Source organism: Chelon labrosus (genome assembly GCF_963514085.1).
Source record: "Chelon labrosus genome assembly, chromosome: 2".
In the NCBI taxonomy this organism is placed as follows: domain Eukaryota; kingdom Metazoa; phylum Chordata; class Actinopteri; order Mugiliformes; family Mugilidae; genus Chelon; species Chelon labrosus.
Window position 1 is genome coordinate 14,626,327 of NC_140338.1, and position 26,653 is coordinate 14,652,979.

At 44.6% G+C, this 26,653-nt stretch overlaps 1 protein-coding gene across 3 annotated transcripts in view; it reads right to left on the bottom strand.

Annotated features, from left to right (window-relative positions):
- The window catches only part of fat1a (FAT atypical cadherin 1a), a 71,973-nt gene that overhangs the window by 11,807 nt on the left and 33,513 nt on the right, over positions 1-26,653 (bottom strand). For all 3 annotated transcript variants that reach the window (XM_084574114.1, XM_084574113.1, XM_084574115.1), the window contains exons 5-18: positions 26,101-26,430; positions 25,022-25,238; positions 23,119-23,258; positions 16,299-16,574; positions 15,803-16,013; positions 11,268-15,341; positions 10,528-10,724; positions 10,257-10,410; positions 8,755-8,988; positions 4,396-4,782; positions 3,618-3,832; positions 2,234-2,371; positions 1,891-2,034; positions 519-716 (exon numbers count right to left, since the gene is read on the bottom strand). In XM_084574114.1, coding sequence (XP_084430240.1) covers positions 519-716; positions 1,891-2,034; positions 2,234-2,371; positions 3,618-3,832; positions 4,396-4,782; positions 8,755-8,988; positions 10,257-10,410; positions 10,528-10,724; positions 11,268-15,341; positions 15,803-16,013; positions 16,299-16,574; positions 23,119-23,258; positions 25,022-25,238; positions 26,101-26,430 — 6,915 coding nt within the window. The remainder of the gene's footprint in view (positions 1-518; positions 717-1,890; positions 2,035-2,233; positions 2,372-3,617; positions 3,833-4,395; positions 4,783-8,754; positions 8,989-10,256; positions 10,411-10,527; positions 10,725-11,267; positions 15,342-15,802; positions 16,014-16,298; positions 16,575-23,118; positions 23,259-25,021; positions 25,239-26,100; positions 26,431-26,653) is intronic.

A 26,653-nucleotide genomic window follows, 5' to 3' on the forward strand; every position in this document is an offset into this window, starting at 1 on the left:
GTGGTGTAGGTGCAGCAGATACTGAGGCATGTATATTCACACCCTCACAGAGACGGTCATCGGTTCAGCAGGAAAAATAAATGATGACTCAAATGTGAGTGCGCTTCTCATGTGTAACAAGACATCACACCTTCATTTCATGTCCCATCTGCCCACTCAGTTTCTCTCTGCTCTTTCCTCTAAGGCGACACGTGATGAAGCCGAATCAAAGCAAATGTTTGTTATTTAAGCTCTGAGATTCGCTCTGATGAAGCAGATTTACTGTCTGCAGTTTTCAAATCAACATCTTACACGGAGTTACTTGAAAGACCCCAAGCTGTGTTTAGAATATATTTTTTTTAAAGGTTTAACGGAGACGCGGAGAGGAGCGTCGCTACCAGCTGAGGAAACCGGTGAGCATGACAGAAAAGGCAGAGCGAGGGAAAAGAAGGGAAGACGAATAAATCGGATTGCTGCGGCTTGACGGTTAAATCAATACAACCTCTCAACTCTGCTTTCTACTTGGCGCCGTGACTCACCTGAGCTTGAAGTAGGTAGTGTTCTTTGCTTCTCCTGTTCAGCGCCCCCACAGCCACTAGAGCTCCCTGCTGATTGATGTGGAAAGCATCGCCCTCGTTGCCGTCCACGATGGCAAAGGTGAATGGTGGGCCGTTGTGAGAAGCGTCCCGATCGGTTACAGTGAGCTGGAGAACACTTGTGCCTTTTGGTCGATTCTCCTGTGGGATACAAGAGAGGTGTTGATTTTTTTTATTTTTTTTTTATGGTGCTTGTTGTGGAGCTGTTCGGTTTTGTGTTGTTTACCAAAAAATGCTTTTTAAAAGTTAAAATATGCACTCGGGGAATACTGCTGTAGAGTAGCAATTACTGTCTGAACTGACTTCATCCAATCTCCATCAGGACAAAAAAAACGTAGAACTGTTTAAATCTGTAGCAGTGGAGCACAACGCTGCTCAGTGGGTCAGCCCACTACTACTGGTCAGGAATGATGTTACCATGGGATGTTACCATGCCGACATGCTCAACTGAGATGCCAAACACTAGACCGTCGCCACCGCCGTCAGTATTTTCCACGTTAGCTGACGTTAGCTGAGGTTAGCTGTTATTTAGTTGTGGTTAAGGACCGTCTCGTGGCTCTAGACCACCAGTTACCAGTCACTCTTGCCAGCGTAAACATTTTCACTGCTTAAAAGCTGGTCCTCAGTGTTGTGGTACTCATGATGAGTACCAGTGAGAGGGGCCGTGACAGTTTCTGTTTGTGAATTCCAGCCCATACTCAAAACTCACTTTTATTCTCAAGAGTTCCAAAAACCCACTGATCTTCCCGGTGGTACAAACAGTATACGTATGCTCTGTGTGTTTCCTCTTGTTCTGTTTTAGTGGGATCTCGTACTAGACTTTGATCCAGGCTCCATGGTAAGTAAAATGGAGCCAGTTAGGGGACAAAGCAATGTGTAATCCCAAAGAGCTTGGGCTGTTTGCAACGTGTTCTGTGCCTCCCGTCAGTACCTCTTAAATCTTTTTAGGTTTCCTAAACGGACAGGAGAGTCAGAAACAAATCACTGTGATCATTGTGTTTTATTCTTTCTACTCACTTATAGTCCTTTATTTCCATTCCTTCCCCGCATCATTTTACTTAATATGCAGCATCCGTCTTCAATGCCCTCCCCACGTCTTCCTCCCCTCTCTTTGCCTCTGTTCTTGCTTCATCCTCCTACTTGCTTTTTGACATTCTACTCGCAGCCTCCCTTTATTTCTCCCGGTTAATCCCTCTTTGTGTCCGCTGAAATATCCCCTGCTCCTCCTCCACCTCTCTTTCGTTGCTCCTTTCCATCTACTTGAATCCGCTCACTCCAGCTCTTATCCACCCTGAACCCTTCTCCCCCTTCTCACCTGGATGATGAGGCTGTAGTTGGCCTGGGAGAAGAGGGGCGGGTTGTCGTTGACGTCCGAGATGTCAATGTTGATCTTGGCACTGCTGGAAAGAGGGGGCACCCCGTTGTCCGAGGCCACCACCATCAGAGTGTACCCAGATGTCTGCGAGGAAGGGAGGGGGAGAATTAGCATACATCCGAAAAGCTGCTTTTCTAAGCAACAATGCGGCTGAGATCGGTAAACAAGCTTCCCCATTAGGCCTGACGTGACTATGATTGGAGTCAGCACAGAATGCAATTAGTTCCTCCGTGGATTAAACTGCATCTGAACAGTCAGCATTGTATCTGCGGTCTGCTCTTACCCTCTCTCTGTCCAGCTGGCGAGCAACTTTAAGCTCTCCTCTGATTGGATCAATGGTGAAGGGGCTGCCTTGGTTCCCGTCCACGATGGAGTACCGCACGTGGTCGTAAGAGGGGCCGTCCGAATCCTCAGCAATCACCTTTGAATCAGTCAGACGTGGACAACACAGTCAATCAATGAATCAATCGTCAATCAGGCCAAGCTTCTCCTTCTTCTCTCTTCACATTTACATTTATGTTTCTGCTTGTTACGGCTTTGAAGTGACTCACTGGATAAACCCAGTGTGAGATCCAGTACAGCAATCAGAATTTAACAACGTTTGAATGAGAATCTGATAATTAGATGGTCCTGATGAAGCAAATTAACCAGCAATACAAATACTTTAGATTTTAAATCAAGCTTTCTGGGAGCCTTATCGTAAGACTGAAACCACTGTGAGATGGTCCACGGGCAGATAGTTAATCAGCAGCTTTCTGATTAATCCTTTCAGTAATTTTTCATATCCCAGTTTTTGATAATGCAAACACATACTTTTCAAAAAAAAAAAAAAGTCTGGCTCAGTTAGGCTCCAAGTTTATCGGCAAAACATAAAAACTAAATCATTTATCAAGTAAATAACGTCTGTTAATCAGACGATAATGAAAATAACCAGCAGTATCATAGTTAACATACAGATGGATCCCACCTTGCATACACACGGGTGAGCACGCACTGAATCGCACAACCTTCCGCGCACAAAAAGAAACACACACACCAACGCTCGCACAGTCTTAAAGCCCTCCAACCGTCGCATACAGAAAGGAATCCCCGGGGAAATCAGCAGACGGTAAAGATTTACAAGTATGGGACAATGGCAGGTATTAAAATCAAATTTTCTGACGGATAATTTATATTCAGGTACATTAGACACACGGATAAATGGCCACAAGCAGGTCTCTTTATACGGGGAGGGAGAAAGGGGTTGGCAGCAGAGGTAGACGGGAATCAGTGAACGTGAAAATTTAACCTGCGTGAGGCTGAAAATGCTTTATCTTTGGTGAGGTGCTTAATGAGTCAAATGCCTTTTAATTAAACTGTCTGAGCATGTGTGTCAGACGGAGCACCAGAACAGAGGTGCAGTGAGCTTGAAGAGCATCGGTCCTAATTTAGCTGTTCCAGCAGACTGTGATTTGCCACAGGTGCAGATATGCGATAGTGTATTCACTGAGTAATGGGAAGAAGGGAGGAAAAAGCTGCGATGGAGTAAATGAGGGACTGAGTGAGAAGGTGAGCACGCTGACGGATTCAGCTGGTGGAAGAGACGAAAACAGTTTTAAACCCCGCGTGTAGCTGTGCGGTAATTATGGGTTAATTCCTCACAACAAGCACAGTGTGGCCGTCCTTACCGCCAGCACGGTCTTCCCCAGCTCGGCGTCCTCGCTGATGACGGCCGCGTAAATCTCCTGGCTGAAGACGGGTCGGTTGTCGTTGACATCGGTGAGGTTGATGTTTACAGTTGCCATGTCGCTGAGCGGCGGTGAACCGCCGTCTGTGGCCTCTATGGTAATGTAGTATTCATGGGAGACCTCGTAGTCCAATGGCTCGATCACAAAGATGTCACCTGAAGACAGACAGCGGAAAGGCATGAGACAATATTTCTTACTTTATTCCAGCGTGTTATCTTAATATTTTAGTTTGTGCAAACATTTTCAGCTCGGCTGCACCTTAGATCGTCATCCATCATTGATGCTGATATTTAAAAACGAGGCAACTCTGTCTCATGTCTTTGGTGTTGTATTGCAGTGATGGAGCTAGCCAATGCCAGCCCAGTCTGAGAAAAGACTGGGTATGCAAACTACAAATCAAATTCATTGAACATCCTTATTCAGGCGTTCTGCAAAGGTTTTTCATTTCATTTGAAATTTTAGATAGTCCTACAACCAATCAGAACAATTAATTGTAAACAAATCCAACTCCTCAAATGACATGTATGACTATGTTACTCTTCTATCCATCACTACCACTACTTCTATCAATCAGTTCCCAATGGAGAGACTCCAGGCCAACTTTCTGCTGCAAAGATTTTGTGGGTGTGAGAAGTTAAGCTGGCTTCCAGGCTTGAAAAAAACTGAGTTGTGCCAATGTTAGTGCCCAGTAAGGCGAACATGTTTTGCTCCAACTCACCAGTGCGCGGGTCCACGCTGAACATGCCGTGCTCATTCCCGCTGATGATGCTGTAAGAGATCTCCCCGTTGGCGTCGGCGTCCCTGCTGGCTGCCTGCACTCTGAGCACTTGAGTGCCCACGGCCACATCCTCAGACACGGTGGCCGTGTATTCGCGGTGCTCGAACACCGGCGGATTGTCGTTGATGTCCAGGACGGAGACCACCACCTGGCACAGCGAGGAGAGGCGCGGCGAGCCCTGGTCACTGGCTCGGGCCTTCAGCTCATAGACCGACTGCACCTCGCGGTCCAGGGGGCGCTCCAGACTCATTACACCAGTGTGCTCGTCGATAGAGAAGAAACCTTCGGCGGAGCTGACGAGTGAGTAGAGGATGTCACTGTTGAGACCTGGAATGAAAAGAAACAGGATGAACATGATGTTTTTTTAATTGCAGCTTTACTCATTAATTGTGAGGTGATGCCTTTCAGTTTATAACTTCTATGTGTAAGTGTCTGTATCTTCCACCCACATGTCAACCTTTAAAGTGGTGAGTGAAACGTCTTCATCAACAGTAAGACGGATGGCGGCAGCAACAGAAATACTCATTTAAGCACAGCGCGTAAACAAGCATATTGATTCTTGAATGATTAAAAGAGTCACCTTCTTTCCTCAGTCCAAAATGTCTACTGTATAATCACAATGCTTCTGATAAACGGGAGCTGTAAGCGTCTAAGCCATGGTATCCTAATAACTCATGTCCTCCCACAAGCAAGCAGGTCCCGGCAACGAGACAGAGACGGATAACAATAATAATCATAATGCTTTTCTGCAGGTGGCACCCATTTGGAATATGTCATTATATTCCCATTTATCAGGTAAGTGCCCACATCCTTGTGAATCTCATTATCCTGCTGGAGAACACTACCCTGGGGAAGCCTGCTTGTGTGGCTTCTCATCTGGTTTGATTGTCCCTGAGACGACTGGTTAGTGGTGGTTAAGTGAATTTTGTTGAATTATGATTAGCTCTACTGGCTCATACAATGAGGTTTGTATGCTCATCTCAAACACATGGCTGGAATGCAAAGTTAGAACCTTTGGTCTATTTATCAAGCAGACCTATTAAATCTGGAGGGCTGCAACGACACTTTTGCTGTATGTTGTTTTGCATGTAATACACTGATGTGTTGTAATGCTTACGTTCATCCCCAACTACGGAAAATACTGTCTCCACATTAACTCCCTGAGCCAAGAAGTCTGGACTCTTCCACTGGCGAAGAGCTAGTGAGCAGTCCGTCAAAAGATTCAGACCTAGGGAGGCTGCCCATTGCTGGAAGCCCCTCGTGTAAAGGCAACCAAGGGGAATGGCCACCACAGAGGAGGCCATCAGGCCCAACAGCCTCTGATATTGTTTGAGAGTAATCATGTTGCCTGTGCGAATCAGCGCCAGATTTGCCTGCATAGCCTCTACTCTCTCTGTAGACAAAGTCCAGAGTAAGGCCTATGATACACCGAGTGGGCGTCAACATGCTCTTTTTAGCATTTATTTGAAAACCCAGGTCTCGCCAGGTGTCATGTGAGGGCATCTGTGTGACAAGCGACCTCCTGGTGAGTGGAGGCTGCCACTAGCTGTAGCCATGATTAGCTAGAGGTTTACAGTGCCAGCGGGTATGTGGGTCTGCCTAACTAGCTTTAACAGCTATCTGGTGAGACAAGGGGGAAATATTGCTATTTTCCCGGCTAGCATAGAAGGGAAAAGTACCGCTGACATGAGGTATTATTAACGCTACCTGCTATGAGGTATGGCGAACAGCTGGAATTGCTAACATTACTCGTATTGGAAAAAACGTTTCCACTTTGTGGAAGCCCTGGGAGTGAGAACAAATTTCCTACTTCTCACTGAGTATGTAAGAAGCTTTACAGTGAAGTATTGCTACTTCGCACCGATAGCCTCAGAAGTGTATTGCTGCTTTTCTTCAGCTAAAACGCAACCGTACGTGGAATGAAGCACCCGGTGACCAAGTTGTGAATTCAGATCTATGGACAGTTTAGCTTAGCACCCAAATAGCACAGCTGTCTGCAGCTTTCTCTGAGAAGCGAGAATGGCAGCTATCACTATGCCAGCCTGTAATATAGACATCGCGTCTCGGACCTTCCTGGCATAGATGCACCGGTGTCAGCCTATATGGGCTGGCGTAATGTAATTTGATTTTCTGGTGATGTCACACAGGAGGTGTTCCCATAGTCAGGGAATGAAACGAATGCTATGAAAGAAAACTGACTGAAGAAAAATAACTCAGCAGAACAGTGCCAGGCGTAAAGAGACACTCTGAGCCAGGTGAGATGATAAAGGACAAAGGACAATCAGGGAAGGAATTTAGAAGTTTATCACAGATCAAGGTCACCGGTCTGGGTCAGTTTCAGAATCATTCCACTGATAAGTGCTGCCTGTGCAGCAGCTATGTGAGTAAGTATCGAATATCATAGAGGGATCGTACAGGCTGTGGCACCGGCAACCAGTGCCAAGAATGAGTCCACTCACTGATATGTTACAGTAAAATATGAACGATAAAGCAACTATTTTCTCTTAGGTAGAAGGTTACGTTAGGCTTTGTGTTTGCATGGTTGGCTGCAAAGTCAGCTGACTGAAGCCTGGGTGAACTAGGTCAAAGATGCAATGCCTGTTTTTTTTTTCTATACTCTGCATGTCTGTTTGGGACTTGCTTGCAAGCTTGCAACTAAATCAGAATTACTGGACAGACATACACAAAAAATTGCTTTGACGCGTGCAGTGTGTGTAAGAGAAATATATTGATCAAATCCCACTCTGCTTTCACTCAGTGTTACTCTAAATTATTATTGCCGCTGGTTAAACCGTAGGGTCCTCCTTTTTTTTCCCTCTACCCTTCCTTCATGTATCTTTATCCTGGATAGTCATGATGTTAAGCAAATTTTGTGCCAGCAAAGCCGGCGGGTTTAGAAATGCCAGCTCTTTCCTTTCTACCATTTAAAGCTTCTCTCTGAGGGCCCCAGTCCTAGCATCCTTTTCATTCTGTCAAGCTGTCAGTCCACCCCCAAAAACTAGAAAGTAGAAAGAAACTGTTGATTTTCTGCCAGTTAACGGACTGAAATGGTCCTTTAAGTTCCTGTGTCCTGCTTCACTAAACTGTGGGACGGCAGGTCCACCAAAAAAACTGTCTCAAGGAGTTTAAATGACTGTTAAACTGCACACGTTAAGCTCTCAGACCTATCCATGTGTGAACCTCTTAGTGATTGGCAGTGTTTGCTGAAAGGAGGAGACGTCTGAGATAAATATGTGGCCCCGTAGCTTTGCACCAGGCAAATGGAAAATTGCAATCATCCCTTTGGAGAATTCAGCTTGAAGAGAGAAGAATTTCATTAGAGTGTAATGGAGCTTTTAATTTGAGGGGTTGATCATTCATGAAATTTCACATTTGTTATCCGTCCCTCTTGCCATTTAGTGTAATGCAGTCGCACAATGGAAGGATAATAACCTGTGCATAGTGAGTTAGCACCGAGCCAAAAATGCACGTGCGTTTACCATGATGCTATTTTAAAAGTTTATTCTCGCATTACATTTGCATACTATTTTATTGTGAGCTGAGATAATTCACTGAGTAGCTGCTAACTGCATTTCAAGCATATTTGTGAGGCATTTGTGTGCCTATTGTCTTGCAATTAACTTTCCAATGGCTCAGTAACAGATGTGATTGAGACTTCCAGTGTCTCTAAGGTTTATCTAAAACGCAGTCCCAGGGGAAAACACCAGTAAGATGAAGGCTAGGGGAACATTTATACTGAGTACTAGTCCGATTTATTAGTATAATCAGGTAGAATATATTTGTTATAAAAACACTACTCAACATAATGTTTAAATGAGGTCTACAAAAGGGATTTGGAGTCTTGCATGAGAGTACGTAAGACTTTTATGTCTTTATCAAAACCTTTTTTAATTTGCAATTTAAATTTTTCAATTTGTGACATTGAAGGCTGTTATTATTATATATTAATATTTCCAGGACTTAAGCCACAAGAGCTGATGACCCATGTCTTAATGGATCAGTGAGTCGCAGGATTCTTGTTTCAAAGCAAGTCACCATTAAAAAATTAAAGCTTAATGAGTCAGTGAAATGGGCGAGCGCTGGCTGAGAATGTGAGCCCAGCTTTTTATCTACCACAGATATCTTTGAATTTGAACGTTTCACAGCTTTGTCAATGTCAACTGCACATGTGCTGTGTGAAAATGTGAAGCGTTGCACTGATGAAGGTTTTCACTGGATTTGCAGACGCAAACAAATAATGAACGGCTTCTCTCTAGATACAGTATGTTAGAGTACAGGCTTATGGAAAACTGTGCTCACCAGTGTCGATATCATTCGCCTGTAGCTTTGCCACGAATGTCCCCGTCTCTGTGTTCTCGAAGACCGTGATGGTGTAGGGGTCGGCTGAAAACTGCGGCGGGTTGTCGTTGACGTCCTCCACGGTGATGTGGATGTCGGCCTCACAGTACCGGCCGCCTCCGTCCACTGCTCGCACCTTGAACCTGTGCTCATCTTGCTCCTCCCGGTCCAGAGGCTGCAAGGTCTTCAGCTCCCCTGAAGGTAAGACGGAACCGTTTTTGAGAGAGATGCATTTTCAGAGAGCGGAAGGATGCTGTTTCCTATCCACGCGACAGCTTAAAATCCATTACGTTTCCACACAACATTAAACGCTATTCATCAAAATATTGACTTTACGTATAAGAGAACAAACTGTGTACACTGTAAGCCTATTCTCTCGTGTCTACTAAACAAGGGAAATGCATCCAAACAACTAATGGCTTTTAAGAGATAAGAGAGGGGAATGAATAAGTAATTGAAGCATGGAAGAGGGGAGGTGGAAGATAGAGGGGCAATGAAGGAAAACATCAGAGTTGGCAGCTAAGAGCAGCTTGGAAGTGTCCTGGGATGTGAGGAAGCCAACATTACCACAACCTCTCTGGAAAACTCCAGAGCCTCATCAGCGGCAATCCTACATGTCTGCTGTGAAAAAGAACATTTCCCACCCCCAACCCCCCCCTTTAACGGCAGAGCTGGAAACTAGAGACTCAACAGTGAGCGATGCCAAAAGACAGCTGGATGGCATTGTTGCCTTATTGTCTGTCTTGGTGTCAGCCCCCGCCTATTCGGGCTCAATACGTCTGAGCGACAGTGTTTATTTTGCCCTTTCATGCGCTTACTTTGCATTTATCCTAAAAAAAAAACGGTTGGTTTTGATTAACCAGCGTCGTGTTTTCTTTCCTCGTCCCAGTAGCCAGATGGAATGTCTGATTTAGAGGGTCTCCCAAAAGAAATTATTTGCAAGAAGGAGGTAAGAAGTATAGCAGCCGTAAATCCAATTTAAGTGCGCGACTGTACTTTAGTGGCGCTCTGGGTCTTTCAGTCGCTCTGCAGGGAAATGTTCTTGGCTCCTTTAAAAATGAATAAGTAAATAACAACTGGGAACAAGAAGAGCGTCTCGCCTCCTCCTCCACAGCTGACAATAATTCACACGCGGAGACACGCACTCACACAAAACAATAACATTTTGCCGAGGGATCACAATTCTCATGTAGAATGTAAGGCTCCTGTCATGCCGAGCTGCCTTTTTGATTTGGTGGCTTGAAGCAGAGAGAGTTTTATGAAAGACTTTGACAAGAGTGTCCCACATACTGCTTCCTAATAATCTAAATAACCTCCAACGCAGCTGGAATAGAATATAACTCCACGTCTGTGGACACAGATGGCTTCATAACAAAAAAACCATAAGAGATATATTACTCCCTATGATAACACAACACAGCATCATCACACAGCCACTGAACAAATACCACATAGTTACACACCTGTGTCAGAGTCAATGATGAACAATTCTGATCCAACTCCCTGGAGCTCATAAGAGATTTGGGCGTTTGAGCGGATGTCGGCATCTGTGGCAGAAACCTGCAAGATGAGCCTGCCAGCAGGGGAGTCCTCTGGGACGCGTTCACTATATACAGACTAGAGGAGAGAGAGAGGAATAAAAAAAAAAGGGGAGGAAATGACTGTAAATACCACGAAAAAAAGAACACAACAGACTGAAATTGAGTGAGGAAATTACAAGAAAGTAGAGTCTACCTTTTCGCACACCGGGCTGTTGTCATTGGCATCCAGCACCTTGACCTCCACTGTGGCTTTGGCAGTGAAGATGCCATCACTGGCGGTAATGTTGAGGAGATAATTGTCCTTCTCTTCACGGTCCAAGGGCTTCCTGACAGCGACCTTCCATTCATTCTGAATGTGTTCGATGGCAAATTGCCCGAGTGGGTCCCCTCCTGTTTGCCGTTAAATAGAAATACACAACTTTAGCGCGACTTACGACTCCGAAGCAGGAAGCACTCCACTGACTGTCATTTCAGTGTCGACTCCCACTTCACACAACGTATTCTGATTTCTAAACCCAGTGTTATTGGTACGCAAGCAAAACTGCAAACCAAGTAAGTGCACATGATTTCTGATTCCTCTTGATATTTCCAGACTTGGCATAGCTATTCGTGCTTGCTAATTAGCACCAAAGGAAGTCTTTTCCCCCAGTTTATTTGAAGCCATTATTCAGATCATTATACATTTTTTGTAGCATAATGACTTAAATATTTGCCTGGAGCTTTAGCAGATTAGGCAGACTCCTAACTGATAACAGAACTAAGTAGTGTTTCAAAGATGAGATATTATCGTCATATTGAGTGGCATAAATATATAATCCCCCCTAAGCTCTGTTTATGAAAAACTATTACACTAAAGAGTAGAGTGTAAACTCTGGGCTTAATAATTGTCAGCTTCACACACACAAAAAAAAACAAAACAAAAAAAACACCCACCCGTGATGAAGTAGTTCACTTGTTTGTTAATGTCTTCAGAGTCATCATCCGTAGTGCTGAGGATAGCAATCACCCCGCTGGGGGGAGGGTCGTCCTCGCTGACTGTGCCTTTGTAGATCTCTGCGGTGAAGCGGGGCGGGTTGTCGTTCACGTCGGCCACCGTCACCTCCACCTTCGTGCCAGTGACGTGTTGGACTTTGTCGCCTTGGTCCGTGGCTTGGATGGCGATTGTGTATTTGTTCATTTTTTCACGGTCCAGCTCTTTTAAGGTGGTCACCCATCCGGTCTCACTGTTAACAGCAAACAACTCAGAGATGTCCTGAGCGTTCTCCTTGGGGTCAAGGCTGTAGAGAACATGGCCGTTGGTTCCAGAGTCGTGGTCGGTGGCTTTGACTTGAACAACCTGAGTCCCGCTTGGAAGGTTTTCCACGACAACAGCCTCGTACGGATCTGACTCAAAGACTGGCTGGTTGTCGTTAACGTCTTTCACCTGGATGTTTACATTTACAGACGCGACTATCTCATAGCTCTCCTGATTGGTTTGGGCGAGCAAAGTGAGTTGGTACCACTTGGTTGTCTCGTGGTCGAGGCTCTTCTGAAGTTTCAAGGCCCCGCTGTCACGATCTATAACAAAAACTTCATCCTCATTGCTCTCTGGAGTGTTGCCCTTCACGAGGCTGTAAATGACTGGCTGCTCACTCTCGGCCTGAATCACATCTATCTCTGTTCCAATGGGAAGGTCTTCAGCAATGGTGTAGCGATAATGAGGTTCAGAAAATTTGGGAACTGGGGCTTCTGCGGAGACAATCCTGATGTAAACCTGTACAACAGAATGTTTGGGCGGACTCCCAGTATCCTTCGCCCTCACAAAGAACGCGTAGAGCTCATTTTCGAGCCCAATGAGGCTTTCTTTGGTGACGATGACCCCAGTGGTTGGGTGGATTTCAAAGCTCTCCTTCACATTTTCAACATCTGTTTCAAGCAGATACTGAATGTCAGCATTGCTCCCTTCATCCATGTCTGAAGCAGCAATTTTAACCACAGAGGTTCCCCTTGGGACGTCTGATGCAATAGTCGCTTTGTACTCAGCTGCCCTGAACTGCGGGGCATTGTCATTGACATCGGTGAGAATGACATTGACAACAGAAAAGCCTACTTTTCCACCACCGTCTTTAGCTATGAGAGAAATAGGAATAACTTTCTCAATTGTATTTTCACGGTCAAGGCTTTCTAGAGTGAAAATCTCTCCGTTTTCATTGACAGAGAACTTGTCTTTCGCGAAGTCATTGACAATCTGGTATGTTATTTGCCCGTAAATGCCTTCGTCGTCATCTGTCGCCTTTGCTTCTCCCACCAAGGTACCAGCAGGAGAGTTTTCGACAAGCTCCACCAAATAGTCGTCCTGAGAGAAGGTGGGGTTGTGGAAGTTGGCACCAATAACTGTCACCGTGACAAGGGCTGAGCTTCTGAATACACCGTCGGACACTGACACATTGAGATTGTATAAAGACTGCATATGTGGCCTGCGGTGGTTGGAAATGACAATAGCACCAGTGTATTTGTTGATGGCAAAGTTCTGATCTTCATTTCCAGATAAAATTGAGAACTCCAGCTTATTTATGTCGGAGCTGTCAGCATCAGATGCCTGGACTTGGCTGATGAAGTATCCACGCGGGGCCAATTCACTGACGGTGGTTTGGTAGGTGTTCTCTGTGAACATTGGAGCGTTGTCATTCAGATCAGTAACATCTATTGTCACAATGACGTCACTTGAGAGGGCTGGAACTCCTCCGTCCACTACGCGGACTCTCAGCTTGTGTTGCTGGTTTTCTTCGTGATCAAGAACTTGAGCTGTTGAGATTACTCCCGTGTCACGGTCAATGGTAAAATAATCAGAACTCTTTCCTCTTTCCTCAATCAGCTGAAAGAATACTTCTTGGTTATTACCAGTATCAGAATCTGTGGCGTCTACCTGCAAAACTGATGTACCAATAACACAGGCCTCAGAAATATTGGCATAGTAGTTCTTTGCCAAGAACACAGGGGCATTATCATTTATATCTTCAAGTATGATATCCACAAACACCTCGGAGTGTGCTCCAGTTAGAGAGTCCGTGGCTCTTACATTTAACTTATAGGCGGGATGTGTCTCAAAGTCCAAAGGCTGAATCACGTGGATGACACCTGTGTTGAAATCAATAGAGAACTGCTTGAAAGGGTCTCCCTCAGAGATGGTATACACGATACGAGGTCCTTCAGAATCACTGGCCTGCACGTGAAGCACGGGCGAGTGTAGCTGAATGTTTTCAGGGATTTCAATGCTGTAAAAAGGCTTCTCAAACACAGGCGTTGCTTTGTTCACCACTGTTACTGGTACTTCTACTTCTGCTGAGAGAGCTGGTTCTCCATTATCCTTTGCAGTAATGACAACCACAAAGTCTGTGTTTAGTGATTCTTTATCAAATTTCTTTTTGAGTGAGATTTCACCGGAGGGGCTGATTTGGAAATGCTCCTGATGCTCCTTCAGTTCATAAAGGATATCTGCATTTCGGCCCAAGTCTTTGTCTACTGCCGTGACCTGTCGTATGACTTGGCCTTCCTCTGCATCCATCTGGACTAGGGCATGGTAGGGAAGGTTCACAAACATAGGTTTGTGGTCATTTACATCTTCCACAGTCACAGTTACTAAAACATGAGCCCCGTTTTCTGATTTGTCTTCTTTGGTGACCTCAACGACAACATCAAATGTGTCCTGCACTTCACGATCAAATGGGATGCCAGTGGTTGAGAGGACTCCAGATGTGCGGCTGATGTCAAACCTGCTGTCAGGATTCAAAATCTTATAGAACAAAGGCTCATTCACGTGGTTACCAACAGCAGCAATGACTGCGAGTGTTTTCTTCTCTGATGAATTCTCTTGGATGGAGGCTTTGTAGGATGGGCGGGTGAACTTCAGCTTGCTCTCCTTGTTTTCCTTCACATTGACCTTCACTGTTGCAACAGTGGCAAATCTACCGTCAGATACCCTAACTTTCAGTTCATACCTACTCCTGAGCTGTGTGACATTCTGTACGGAGATTACGCCTGTGATTTGATCCATTTTAAATTTGTCACCAATATTTCCCTCAGAGATGGAGAAGAGGAGTTTAGAGTTAGGCCCAGAGTCTGAGTCTGTAGCATTGACTTGAATGACTTCTACCCCTTTGTATGTTGGCACTATGACGGTTGTCTCGTACACTTCTTGGCTGAAAACCGGTGGGCAGTCATTAACATCGATTACTTCAATGGTAACATTGGCGGCCGTCTCTGCAAACAGCCGTGGCATTCCTAGATCATGGACCTGGACTGTGAAACGGAAAACACTCCTCTGTTCATAATCTAAAGGCGTTGTGATTCTGATGGCTCCGGTGCTCGAGTCAATGGCAAAATAATTGTGCGCAAAAGGTTCAACAATCTGATAAATAAGCATGGCATTTTGGTCGCAATCAGCATCAGAGGCATGAATGACAAAAGGCGTGTTTTCACGGGTCAGGACAATACTGTTGATGGGGGCCGACTCGCTGATTACTCCTTTGAATTCCCTCTGGACAAAAACTGGAGCATTGTCATTTTCATCCTTCATATGAATCAAAAGTGTTGCATTGCTGGAAAGTCCTGCCATGTTGGTACCTTGTATGATAAGCTTGTATTCAGGGGTGGTCTCATAATCTAGAGCTTGATATGTCACAACCACTCCCGAGTTTGGGTTTATATCAAATGCATTGTTGATGTTGCCTCCTTTTATTTGATAGAAAACAGACGACTGGCTGACGGCTGTGACCGAGCTCACAAAATTTCCTGGATGAGCTGATTCGCTGACTTCAGCAGAGAACTCCTTCTCAGTGAATCTGGGGGCTGCGTTGTCAGAAACTGTTACCACAATGTGTACAGTGGCTGTAGTGGACAGCGGGGGTAGACCATTATCAGATGCTTTAACAGTGAGTTCAAACGCTGTCTTGCTGCTGCGATCAAGCTCTTTGGCCACTGTTATTGTCCCAAGAACAGGGTCAATAGCAAAGGAGTTTGCCACATTTCCTGTAAGACAAAAAAACAAAGGCATAATAATTTAGATTTATGTGCAATTTGCACTAAAAGATATGTTCAATGATGAACTTCATTAGCTTGCCATTAACTCTTGTTTGCACCAAGTTTGACTCAAAACAAAGCGACTATTCAACCACATTAAATTATCTCAGCCATTTTAAACATGCACATGTCCTCAACAGCTTACTGTAGCAGAAAACTATCGTGGGAAATTCTCAGAGGGCTCTGCCCATCTCCCACGTACTCGGAGATCCTCTACACAAAGTCTTCAATATTCTCCCACTCTTTGTAAAGTATTTCATTCATGATCAAGACTCAGTGGGCAGCGGGAATGATGACTCACACATTTTTACGAGGTGATTAGCTTTATTTTACAATGAAAGCTTTCTACTAGGAGAAAATAAAAAAACGAGGAGAAACTGTGGCACAAGGACTTAGCAATTAGCATTTACCTGATTCGATGCTGTAGGCAATCTTTGCGTTATCAGCCTTGTCCTTGTCAAGAGCTGTGACCTGGAGCACGGCCGAGCCTATGGCGGCGGATTCGAACACAAGACCAGAGTAAGGCGTGCCTATAAACCAGGGTGCGTTGTCATTGGTGTCATCCACGTTGACAATAACCCGCACAAGGTTCCTCTTAACTGGAATGTCCTGGTCTCGAACCTAGAAAAGAGAAATTTATAAAGGGAGACAGACAGACAGACAGAAAAATGGAAAAAAAAAGGAAGAAAAACAGAGAAAGCCATGAGAGACCCTCTAGGGATAATTCATTCTTGAAGAGGAGCATAATCAAACTGCAAATTATTCATATTTTGAAGAGCTTCAAAACAAACACACTTTTCTTAATTTCACGGATGTATAATTTTCAAATAAAGCAAACAATACCAAAATAAACTCTATGAACAATGCGTAAGTGCTGCTAATTTGTCTGTGTTCCCCGATTCATACCATGACAGTGAGGATGTGACGGTGCATGGTCTCGTGGTCCAGATGCTCAGTGGTGTACAGAATCCCTGTTCCCGGGTCGAGCCGGAACTTCCTCAGGCTGAAGGGATCGGTGCTGCTCAGGAGCGTATATGTCAGTTTGTTCTTCTCGTCTCTGTCCTCGGCAACGATCTGCAGGACCTCGGTGCCTGCTCGTTTGTCTTCAGGGACATTTACGTCGTACACCTGCTGAGAAAACTGCGGCCGGTGGTTGTTGGTGTCGATGACACGGATGAGCACCTAGAAGAGATAAATAAAGATATTCGCTTTCTTAGTCGGCTCCCGGGTCGTGCATGTGAAAATCCTTTTGAGGGTATTGTCTGTGCCTTTTCTAATTCTGTCCCTGTTTAATAGGGGGTTGTCATGTTTCTGAGGAAAATTAGATTGTTGAATCAGTCGAAATAAATTTCATGTTTCAAGTTACTGTTGAACATTTAAAGCATGAAGAGAATACTTGTGAAGGTAACCAACCTGGCAAAGGCCAAGTTAGATGAGATAATTACATTTAGCAATCTGGTGAGCAGAATACTTTTGAGTACTATTTAACTGAATAACAATACAATTCATGTTTCACTGAAGGGCTAAAAGAAGGACACTATAAAAAGATACGCTAATGATCCTTTTAAGTTTCAGTGCCTCTCGCTTCTGTCTGCACGCCAAGCATAAACACGTCAAATCCTTTTCCTAAGCTTGGTAATAATAGGCAGCGCTGTGCTGGCACGGACTCGATCAATACACAAGACGACAAAAGCGATTTTTTAACAGAATGGCCACTTGACGCAGGTAACGGTGAAAACAAGAAATCAATGCAGAATAACCACAATGCATCTAAATGAAAGCGGAGCTCGGGTACAAGAGGAAAGGTGGGCGAACTGGTATAGAACATGTGTGATGGACTAAATGACGCTGAGATATAAAGAGTTGTGAAAAGGGGATAATCTAAACGAGATTTTAAAGATTGTTATTAATGTTTCTCTTGTTGTGCAGATTAAATCTTTTTAAATCTTCTGCTAATGTATTGACAAACACAAATATTCAGATTCAAACTCATTTCCACTCATACTGTAGCTGCTTCCTGGACAATGAATAAAGTGCAGCTACTGTGTTTTTATCCCCAAACACAACAAAGAATCTAACATCCCCAAACTGTAAAATTCCACCGGGAGCATGTTTTATCAACACCAGCCACTCGTCTACTGGACTTCCGACAGAGGATTATGGAGAGCTGCTGGAATGCCATCTCTGCTTCCCAGACCAGCGAGGGGCTTCTGCCGTTGCCAAACATGGGGAACAAAGGGATCAGCCCAGATTAGACACCTGCATACCAGACACCAGGGGGTGATGTCCCGTAAGGAAACGGTCAAAGCCGAGCTGCTTGGTGCAGGAGGACTGAAGAGGGTTTTAAGCTCTGACCTGGTGAACGCTCACTAGCTGACCGGGATGTGTCAGATCTCCGGCGAGAACAACTGCCCACTGTTTGTTGTCATAATACTGTTTGTGGAGCTCTGTGAGCCTATATCACAGACAAATATAGACTCAACCTGACAGGGCCGATAACATTTACAATCTGCTGTGTGCTGTGATGTTGGCAATGCTGATGAGACTCACAGATGTCATCTTGCAGGGGGAGCACAGGGCCGCATGCTGCTTGTCAGCGCTGTAATCTGGCTGTTTGCCACTAGTCATGTATCACGAGCAACCCATGTCACACTGCTAATCAGGACGTCTAATGTAGAATAAATACACTTTTCTAATATGGCATTAACCCAAAAAAAAAAATAAGAAAGCGTCTGAAATTGGGGCTGTTGTGCGTCCTGCGCCCACAAGCTATGTGACAGTCTATCTCATTCCAGGCATGTCTTCTCATGTCATGCCAGACATCATATACCACCAGATCCCTGATGCCTCACAATCCACTTTTTACACACACAGATGCCCGTGTGCGCACCCACACATGCGCAGGCTCGTAAAAACGCGCACGTCCACGCACACGTCCACACAAAGGGGGCTGTACAATGTGTCTCAATCTGGCCAGCGTCAGATAACACGTCTTGTGAATAGTGAGTAAGGTGGCGGGAGCCGATAGTGCCGTCAAGAAGCAGAAAGGAATCGGGACCTGGTCAGTAGTATCTACATTTATGCACAATATACAATTTCATGAGGTTTGAGAAGTCCACAAAGGGACAGTCACACCCCAAATACACACACACATTTGCTTTTGCCTTTCCGAGGAGGCTCCACTACACTTCAAAGGGACTTTGGCCCCAGACATCACAAAGGCAGCATGATACAGCCTGACTGCAGCAGAAATGCCGGTGTAGAGGGAAGCTCTGTAGTCTTTGTATATGGCTTCCTCTGCGAACGCCGAGAAGGAACAAGACTGGGACCGAGGCACAGACGTGACAGATGGAGATACTAAAGAAAAAAAAGAAGTGCTGCGAGGGTGAGATGAGAGTAAGAGAGATGAGTGACAGCGAGAAAACCAAAGAAAGTCGAGGGAAGCGGCCACATTTGGGAAACACAGGCTGTGCGTGAAAATTAAAGAAACACAAATAAAAGTTGCGGCTTAGAAAAAAAAATCCAAAAAGGGGAGTGCGGCGGGGGGGAAAAAAGAGAAGGCAAGAAAACACGCAAGTACGAGGGAGTAAACTGAAGAGAGACATAAAGAGTCTTTGTAATGTGGACTGAGATAACATGAGAAACAGGAGACCAGGAACAGATTGTGAGCAGAACAGCTTGAGGTACTTCTGCACAGCCAAGGGAGGATGTCATATAGCTAGAGATGGGGGGGGGGGGGGGGGGGGGGGTTAGGCTGGGCTGTGTGCCGAGGCTGCCTTATTGGCGCAGCTCCTGGCTATGAGGTGCCCGGGCTGGAATGCGCTGCCTCTTGTATACATCAGCTGATCCTTCAGAGACGCCTTCAGAAAACTCCGACAGTCAAATGGAAAGCGCAACAGAATGGCTGACTGTTTTCTGAAGACCTCCCACAGTCCACAGCCCCTCATACTGATATCGCCAACGGAGCTCCAGGGGATTAAAATTATTTTCCGCTCCTACTTCATCACTCCCGATTTAAAAAAAAAAAAAACTGAGAACAATAGCGTGTTTAAAACAGTGCCTTCTGAATACACCTTTTGTGCGGTATCCAGAACAGGGCACGAGGGAGCTTTCATCGCGCCCGTCGTCCTCCTGTGGCAGGCGTGGGAGAGGAAGCCCCCCTGCGAGGTGGCAGGCTCTGCGCAAAGGAAGGCCGCTGGCACCGAGCACTCCAACGTGTTCCCAAAACAAGATTAACACGGGCCGCTACCTACAGAGGTCCGGCGCGCTCGTTTGCACTTTATTCTACCCGAACAGAGTAATCATCTCTGCATGCCTCGCCAATACAAGGGGATATTTAAAAAAAAAAAAAAAAAAAAACAGATATAAAGACAAAGGCATGAGGAGGGAGAACAAAAAGTGAAAAACAAGATACATTCCTAGGAGAGAAAAAATGGGCCAGCCTGTCTGGCAGCACAGCTTCCACATGACTTTGATTTGAGGAAGAGATAAAGGCAACTTTTGAGCTTTTACAAGGTGTGTTGAATGTGTGTGTGTGTGTGAGAGAGAGAGAGAGAGATGGGGGAGATTTAATTTGCAGTGAAAAGCTGTGAGAGTAAACAACATACAAAAGAAGAGAACTTCACACTCATTCCCGGCTCATTTTCATCTACTTCCCCACTGAATCTTCTCAGAATTACTGTCTTGCAGGAGCGGAGACAAGGGGAAATGATTACTCAGTATAATCTTCTCACATAATAATTATAAAACCGCTTCGAGTGCTTGACGGTTAATACCGTACGACTAGGTGGATTACCTAATACTGCCAAAAAAAGCAAACGGGTGAACCCGCTTTCAGCTGTGAATGAATTAATTTGACGCGTCCTTTTACAAACCTTAGACACACCTACAAAAACCATGCACTTCCTCACAAGAGGTGTGTTGACAGATTCTATTAAACCCCCCGCTAAAAGAGCAAATACCATCAGTGCCACGTGGTCGGAAAAAAAAAAACACAGACAACCGGGATGGCTTTACTGAAACATGCTGAAGCACACTGTCTTCTAAATCCTCAGGACGTTGGTTGAATTCGAGCAATTTATCCAACTGGTATCAGAGCCGATCAAGTGTGTTTTCAGGTGTTTTCACGCTTACATTTTGTTCCAGTTCGGGGAGCAATATCACGCAAATGTTGGTTTTAAACGTGATTTGGTTCATGTTGCTAGGACAATCGAGATAAAGTTCCGATAAGCCCTAAACGCCACATTTTCTTTTGATCGAGCACCTAAGCTATGTGTGGAAAACGGTGTTTTAATGCGTACGCCGGGAAAGCGCAAAGCAGCTGCAAAACACCTCGGAAGGTGAGGTAGCGCTCCGTAAGCTAACAACGAGCTATTCGCCACGGTTTCTCGTCCAAAGACAGATCTGGTCTGTTGTATAACTGCAAGCGTATAAATAGAAGGACAACGTGATAACCCAACAATCGCGGGAACACGGCGCAGCTGTATCGCTCTGCGGGTAACGTGAGAACGCACCGCGAATGGAACGTTTGTTCTGGAACTGGATGTGACTGCTGCGTTCACACCAGCCCAAACGGACCGGCCCGGTGGGGAGGGTTGCCAGTTTCAGCAGATAAGGTGTGGGCATAGGTGGCTTTTAATACTTGAACCATATATGATTTTTAACTATAAGTTTGTGATAGTAGTATGTGATTATAATTGTCCACTTTGAGTGAGGTCTTTATCTGTAGCTGTCCCAATTTGCTACAGTCTCTGCAAATGCCTCTGTACGGCTCCTTCAAGTTACCATTTGGCTGTCAACACATCCCAAGCAGATGGCCTACATCACCAAGTGTGGTTTATAGAGCATACAAATTCAGTAAAGCTGTTCCCTCGACAGAAAAACAGCTGACCTGCAGCGGTCAGCTGGGTGTGCAGTGTCATGCACACAAGCGATCATCTGCAAGAGAACGCATCGGTCACAGCTCCAGTAACGTGTACAAAAAAATACGCACATTTAAAATCTGCAGGCGGGGAGAAAACTTCAGTAAACTTCACGGCTTGTTTGACCTATTTCCGTTCAATGCATGACGCCCGTGCTGATGAAATAAGATATTTAAAGCTGATTATCCGGCAGTTTCTCAAAGTGCAAAAGCTATCCTTTGTGATCCATACAGGAAATCCTTAGGCCCCGCGCAAGGCAAGCTTTATACATCGATTATTTCCGTAATTGGTAGATTTTATTGTATCACCCTACATTCTGAAAGGATTGCCGGCCCCACTAACAAGTAAGCTTCACTGAGAATCAGACCTTGTGAATAGTTTAACCTTTGAATGTGATTAACTTGACCTAAAATGTCACCGGATGCAGTTTGCCGAGAGGCTTTTTTTAAAATAAGTGCCTGTTGCCAGGGCTTTTAAGAAAGCGCTTTACAGGAAGAGAAAAACATGACTGAGAAAATAGGAACTCTGCACTCAACTAAAGGACGTGCTGCTTCCGCGGATGAGCTGCGAAATGCCAGTAAAGGCGGCGCTTCAGCCGAGGCTCAGTGGAGCACAGCAGCCAGATGATGAAAGGCTTTATTCATACGGAGTGACAACAAATAGATTCTTTTTCAGCTACAGTTCTCTGAAGCGCTCCCGCTGAGGACAAAGGACACAACATTTCGAACGCCGCCATCTCTGTCCCCAACTACCATGTAAGAGACGTTCATAATCTCGTGGACAGGGCATGACCATATAAACAAAAACCAAAGACGTTTCAAAGCCTTTATCGTGGCAGTTCAGCTTTGGTATCAGCTGGGGAGCAACATATTTATTCCATATTTAGTTACTCAGTCCATTCACAAAAGCCGGAGCCAATTTGTTCCTCTCGGAGAAACGTAAAATAAGCCTCACAGGTTTTGGGGGAGACAAAGCAAAGAGGGGTAGAGTGGGAAAAGTTCAAGAATTCACTTTTTTAAAAAACAACACCATCATCATAGCAGCTATCTGAAATGAGACAATGGAGGATTCTTCTCGGGGCTCTTCCTCCTCCGTTGTGGAATTTGACGACCAGTGTGATGGTTGAGAAATGTGTTTTTAAAAATGTCCCAGAGGGGAATTTTTTTTTTTTTTCCTGCATTTTGACTCATCCATTCGTTCAACACAGTGGTGTGTAGAGGAGCATGAAAGCGAGAAACACAGGGAAACAGCTAACCTGTCTTTGACTGAAGATGAAAAGTCCACCTACAGGCTCTGCACCGTCTGTCACTGTGGATGCCTTAAAGTTGCTAGGCAACCAGAAAAGACCCCATAAAGTCACTGAGTATGTCCAGGAAATAGTCCACACCTGACCCCCTAGCAAAATGATGACTTCTTCACTTTGGTTACTGCACAAATATAATGTGTTACTTAGTGAGACGTAGAAGTGCTCATGATTCCCCCAAACTTTTGAATCTATACGCCACATGCAGCTAAATATTCTGTAAGGCATAAAAAGATTTCCTAATGCAGCACATTGTCTTACAATATCATCATTACAGAGTCGGGTCGTGGGGCCACGTAATGAGACTCAAACCTATAAAGTGCAATTTTCCACGGCCAGTTGAAACCAATCACAACATCAACACATCCCAGCAAGCAGGACAGTGTGCCCACTGCCTCACTCATTACCCTTCTTCACTGCATCGCCTCTCCTCGCACGAGAAAAACAGAACCATGACAACTGCCTCATCAGCCTCCAACCGTTTCATTAGTGTTTCAATTACCTGGGTGCTGACAGTTCGTGTCCCATCTGTGGCTTCCACCGTCAAGTTGTAATTTGATTTCTGCTCGGCGTCCAGGGGCCGGGCTACAATCAAGGTTCCGCTGGCCTTGCCCACGTCAAAGCGGCTGTCATAATTACCACCTGCGGAATATTTTTTTTTTTGTTTTTTTTTTTTGCACAAACATGGAAAGACTGAAGATTAGAGACACATCATTGCTTCATTGTGTGCATGCAGCAAGGTTATATAAACACTAAATGGGGACATTGAGATGGACATATAAACATCAATTTTCTGCTCTGCTGATGTGGAAGATGCACGGATGAACAAAGAACAGAAACACTAACGCTGATGTTATTAATGTTGTTTATCTAAGCATTTTTGTGCATAATAGACTTTTCATGCATTTTACCCCAACTCCCATAGTGTGTGTAACAGCAAGGATAAGACCATGCAGCAGCCGATACAAATGGAGCTCTTATTCACACAAAGTTAGTTTTCCAGCCCTCATCAAATTCTTAATCAGGTCACAAGTTACAGTGGAATAAATGGTGCAAAACATCAACCACGTGGCACAACACAAGTCAGCGACAGCCGACGGGCAGCACCAACAGACAATGTAGGATGATCTCTTAAAACTGCATGGCCTATTAGGAGATTCCAGCAGCTACCTTCTGCTGTACAGTTGTGGTCACAAGCCATCTGAAGGATGTAAAACATCTCAGTATCCTCTATGCCGCCTTGCAAAAATCCAACCAAACAGAACATTCCAGAGAAAAGAGGAAAGCAGTAAAAGAGCACAGACAAAGAGAAGAAAAGAGACGTGTCAGTCAGACATTGATTAGAGGGAAGGCAGGCCGGGAGGAAGGGAGAGGAGGCAAGCATTTCCAAAAGGATATATTTTTTTTTTTTATTATTTTAATCGTCACATGCACAGTTTTACCGTAAGTAAAAAAAAAACTGACACATTTAAGAGAAGATGAATTATGTTTTAGCACTTTAAAACAGAGCTGGTAACAATTGTGCGTATATTGCATCTCAACTGCCTAGCATGAAACAACTGGTATCAATATTTATTGATTCTGACCTGCTGATTCATGAGGCTATTCTGTTATATACGCTGCTCCTTAAACGCAAAGAGCAGGAACTTCGCAGGCAGTGAAATTGAGAAAATTGGTTGTATGTCGTCAGGCTGGCGAGTAAAGTGCGCAAGAAAGAGGGAGCTTTACTTCAGACCGGTTTAGGCTGATAAGGAACCGACAGCTACCACAGAACAAACACAAGAGCCACTGTCTTTAAGGGAAAATGTAGTTTTACCTTTCTTTTTGTTGAACTTTATTCACATTATTTACAGTCCTCAATTAGTGGGATTTTTTATATACTCGTGTCTTGTTATTTATTCAGTAAATAATATTAAATACTCCATTTTGAAATCACCACATCAAACTGAACGAATTAAACAGAGGTGGACGACTTTGATAAGCTAGTTAGCTTTAAGAGGCTACTAGCTAACCGGGTGTACGTATTTCTGCATCATGACTGAATTTATGTTAAAATAATAAATTATTATTGGTATATAAATGTTTATTAATTTACATCTATGAATTTAGAACAATCATCAACAAGTAAAAATGCTTAATATTAGCTTTAGCTTCCGTGGTTAGCTTTAGCTAAGTTTAGCTGTGGCTAATTTACACATGTCACTCCTGTTTGGCTGTCCTATGCAATTTGAAATGGTCCATCTCACAAGATTATACATTTTATAGGAATTATATTTTAGTTAGTTAGTTAAGATTAAATACTGCAACTGTTAATGCACCATAACATAAAACATGTCCAGCTATAGCACATAGATATATTATGTTAATGCTAATACCATATACAAATGTGGAGGAAGAGGAAGTACCTGTGATTTCAAACCACACGGGAACGTCAGAGGACTCTGTGGCGACGACGCCCACCATGTGCGCCACCGGGTCGCTTTCCATTACGGAAAAGCTGAAGGGGGACTCCTCAAAAAGCAGGGGAGCCGCATCGGCCGGCACTTCTGGTTTGGCAATCCACTCGATGTGCAGACGACAAGCGGAGGTTTTCTGAGGGCGTCCATTGTCGACCGCTTTAATCTGAGAGAGGCAGAGAGTGAAAGTTTGTGTTACGCGGTGTTGTGCGGCACTTGTGTTGCAAATGAGTTTCTGTACCGCTCTCTAGCTCGTCTACCTGAAACCCTTCACGAGTTAATTCTACCAGCGCTCCGAGCTGTCCGCATTGGCAGCAGTTCTGAATAACAAAACACCTTTTGTGTGGTGTTCTTTTGTGAGGACTTCAATGTACTGTACTGTGAACTGTGCTGAGCAGTGTCTTCTTTCAGCAGGAAGTACAACTTTTGTAGATAAAAAAAACACTTTAAATTTAAGAAAATGATCACTGCCAAGTGTGATGACAAAAGGCCTCAGCTAACAGGTGAAACATCGACAGATAGCGTTTATTAACACACATAACGCGCTGATATTGAGCTAATTCTAAGGTTTCCGGACGAACAACCGTCACAGTGCTGTGAAACTGATAGCAGCCAAAGTGTGACGAGGCAAGAACGGTGGACAAACCTGGCTCTTGGTAACCGAGGCAGCACAGCAGCAGAATCAGAGCCAGGAAAGCAAACATACACACAGTAATATCTTGGTCCTAATTGGATATTGTTGGGTTGTGTTTAGAACATGCGCCTAAAAATCCGTAGTCGATGCTTTTGCAAATATTTTCCCTCTACACTTGTCATCCAACATGATGCATGCGGACTAATTAGCATTTTGTCTTTCTCACAAATACTTTCACAGCATTTTGAAACACAAAAACTAAAAAAAAAAAAGGAAGAGCAGAGAAACAGAGGGAAGCGGGAAACTGAAGAGGATGAGGAGAATAGAAATGTACTGCTTGTTCAGAGACTGTCTTGCTGAGGGCAGAGAGAAGTCCTAAGAATTAGATACTCACTGTAAGGATGTCATATTCTCCGGCAGCAGAGAACTTCTTGGACGACACCAGGCCTGTCTTGGGCTCAATAAAAAACTTGCCATGTTCATCTCCTTCCTCAATGCTGTACGAGATCTCAGCATTGGGTCCCTCATCGCGGTCCGATGCAATTACCCGATACACCGGGTCTCTCTTCATAGCCCTCTCTCTCTCCGGCCTCTCCCGCTCAGGGAGTTGGATCTTGTAGATCTTCTCCAGAAACTGCGGCCTGTTGTCATTGTCGTCGAGGACCTGGACGATGACGCGGACTGTGGTGGATTTAGTGGGAACGCCATGATCGGTGATGGTGACCTGCGGAGAGAGAGCAACTTACTTCAGACTGAGAAGTGCGTCTTAAAGGGGTGAGAAATATTATCTGACAGAGCAGTGAACTTTAAATCACATTTAATAACTCTCATCCCTTCAAGACTCAATGGCTCTATTGTTTTCTTTCACAATTGTAGTTTTTGGAACCCAGAGGCAGTGAATAATGTCATCGGTCCTAATGAATATTACGTACAACCATCCAGGGACT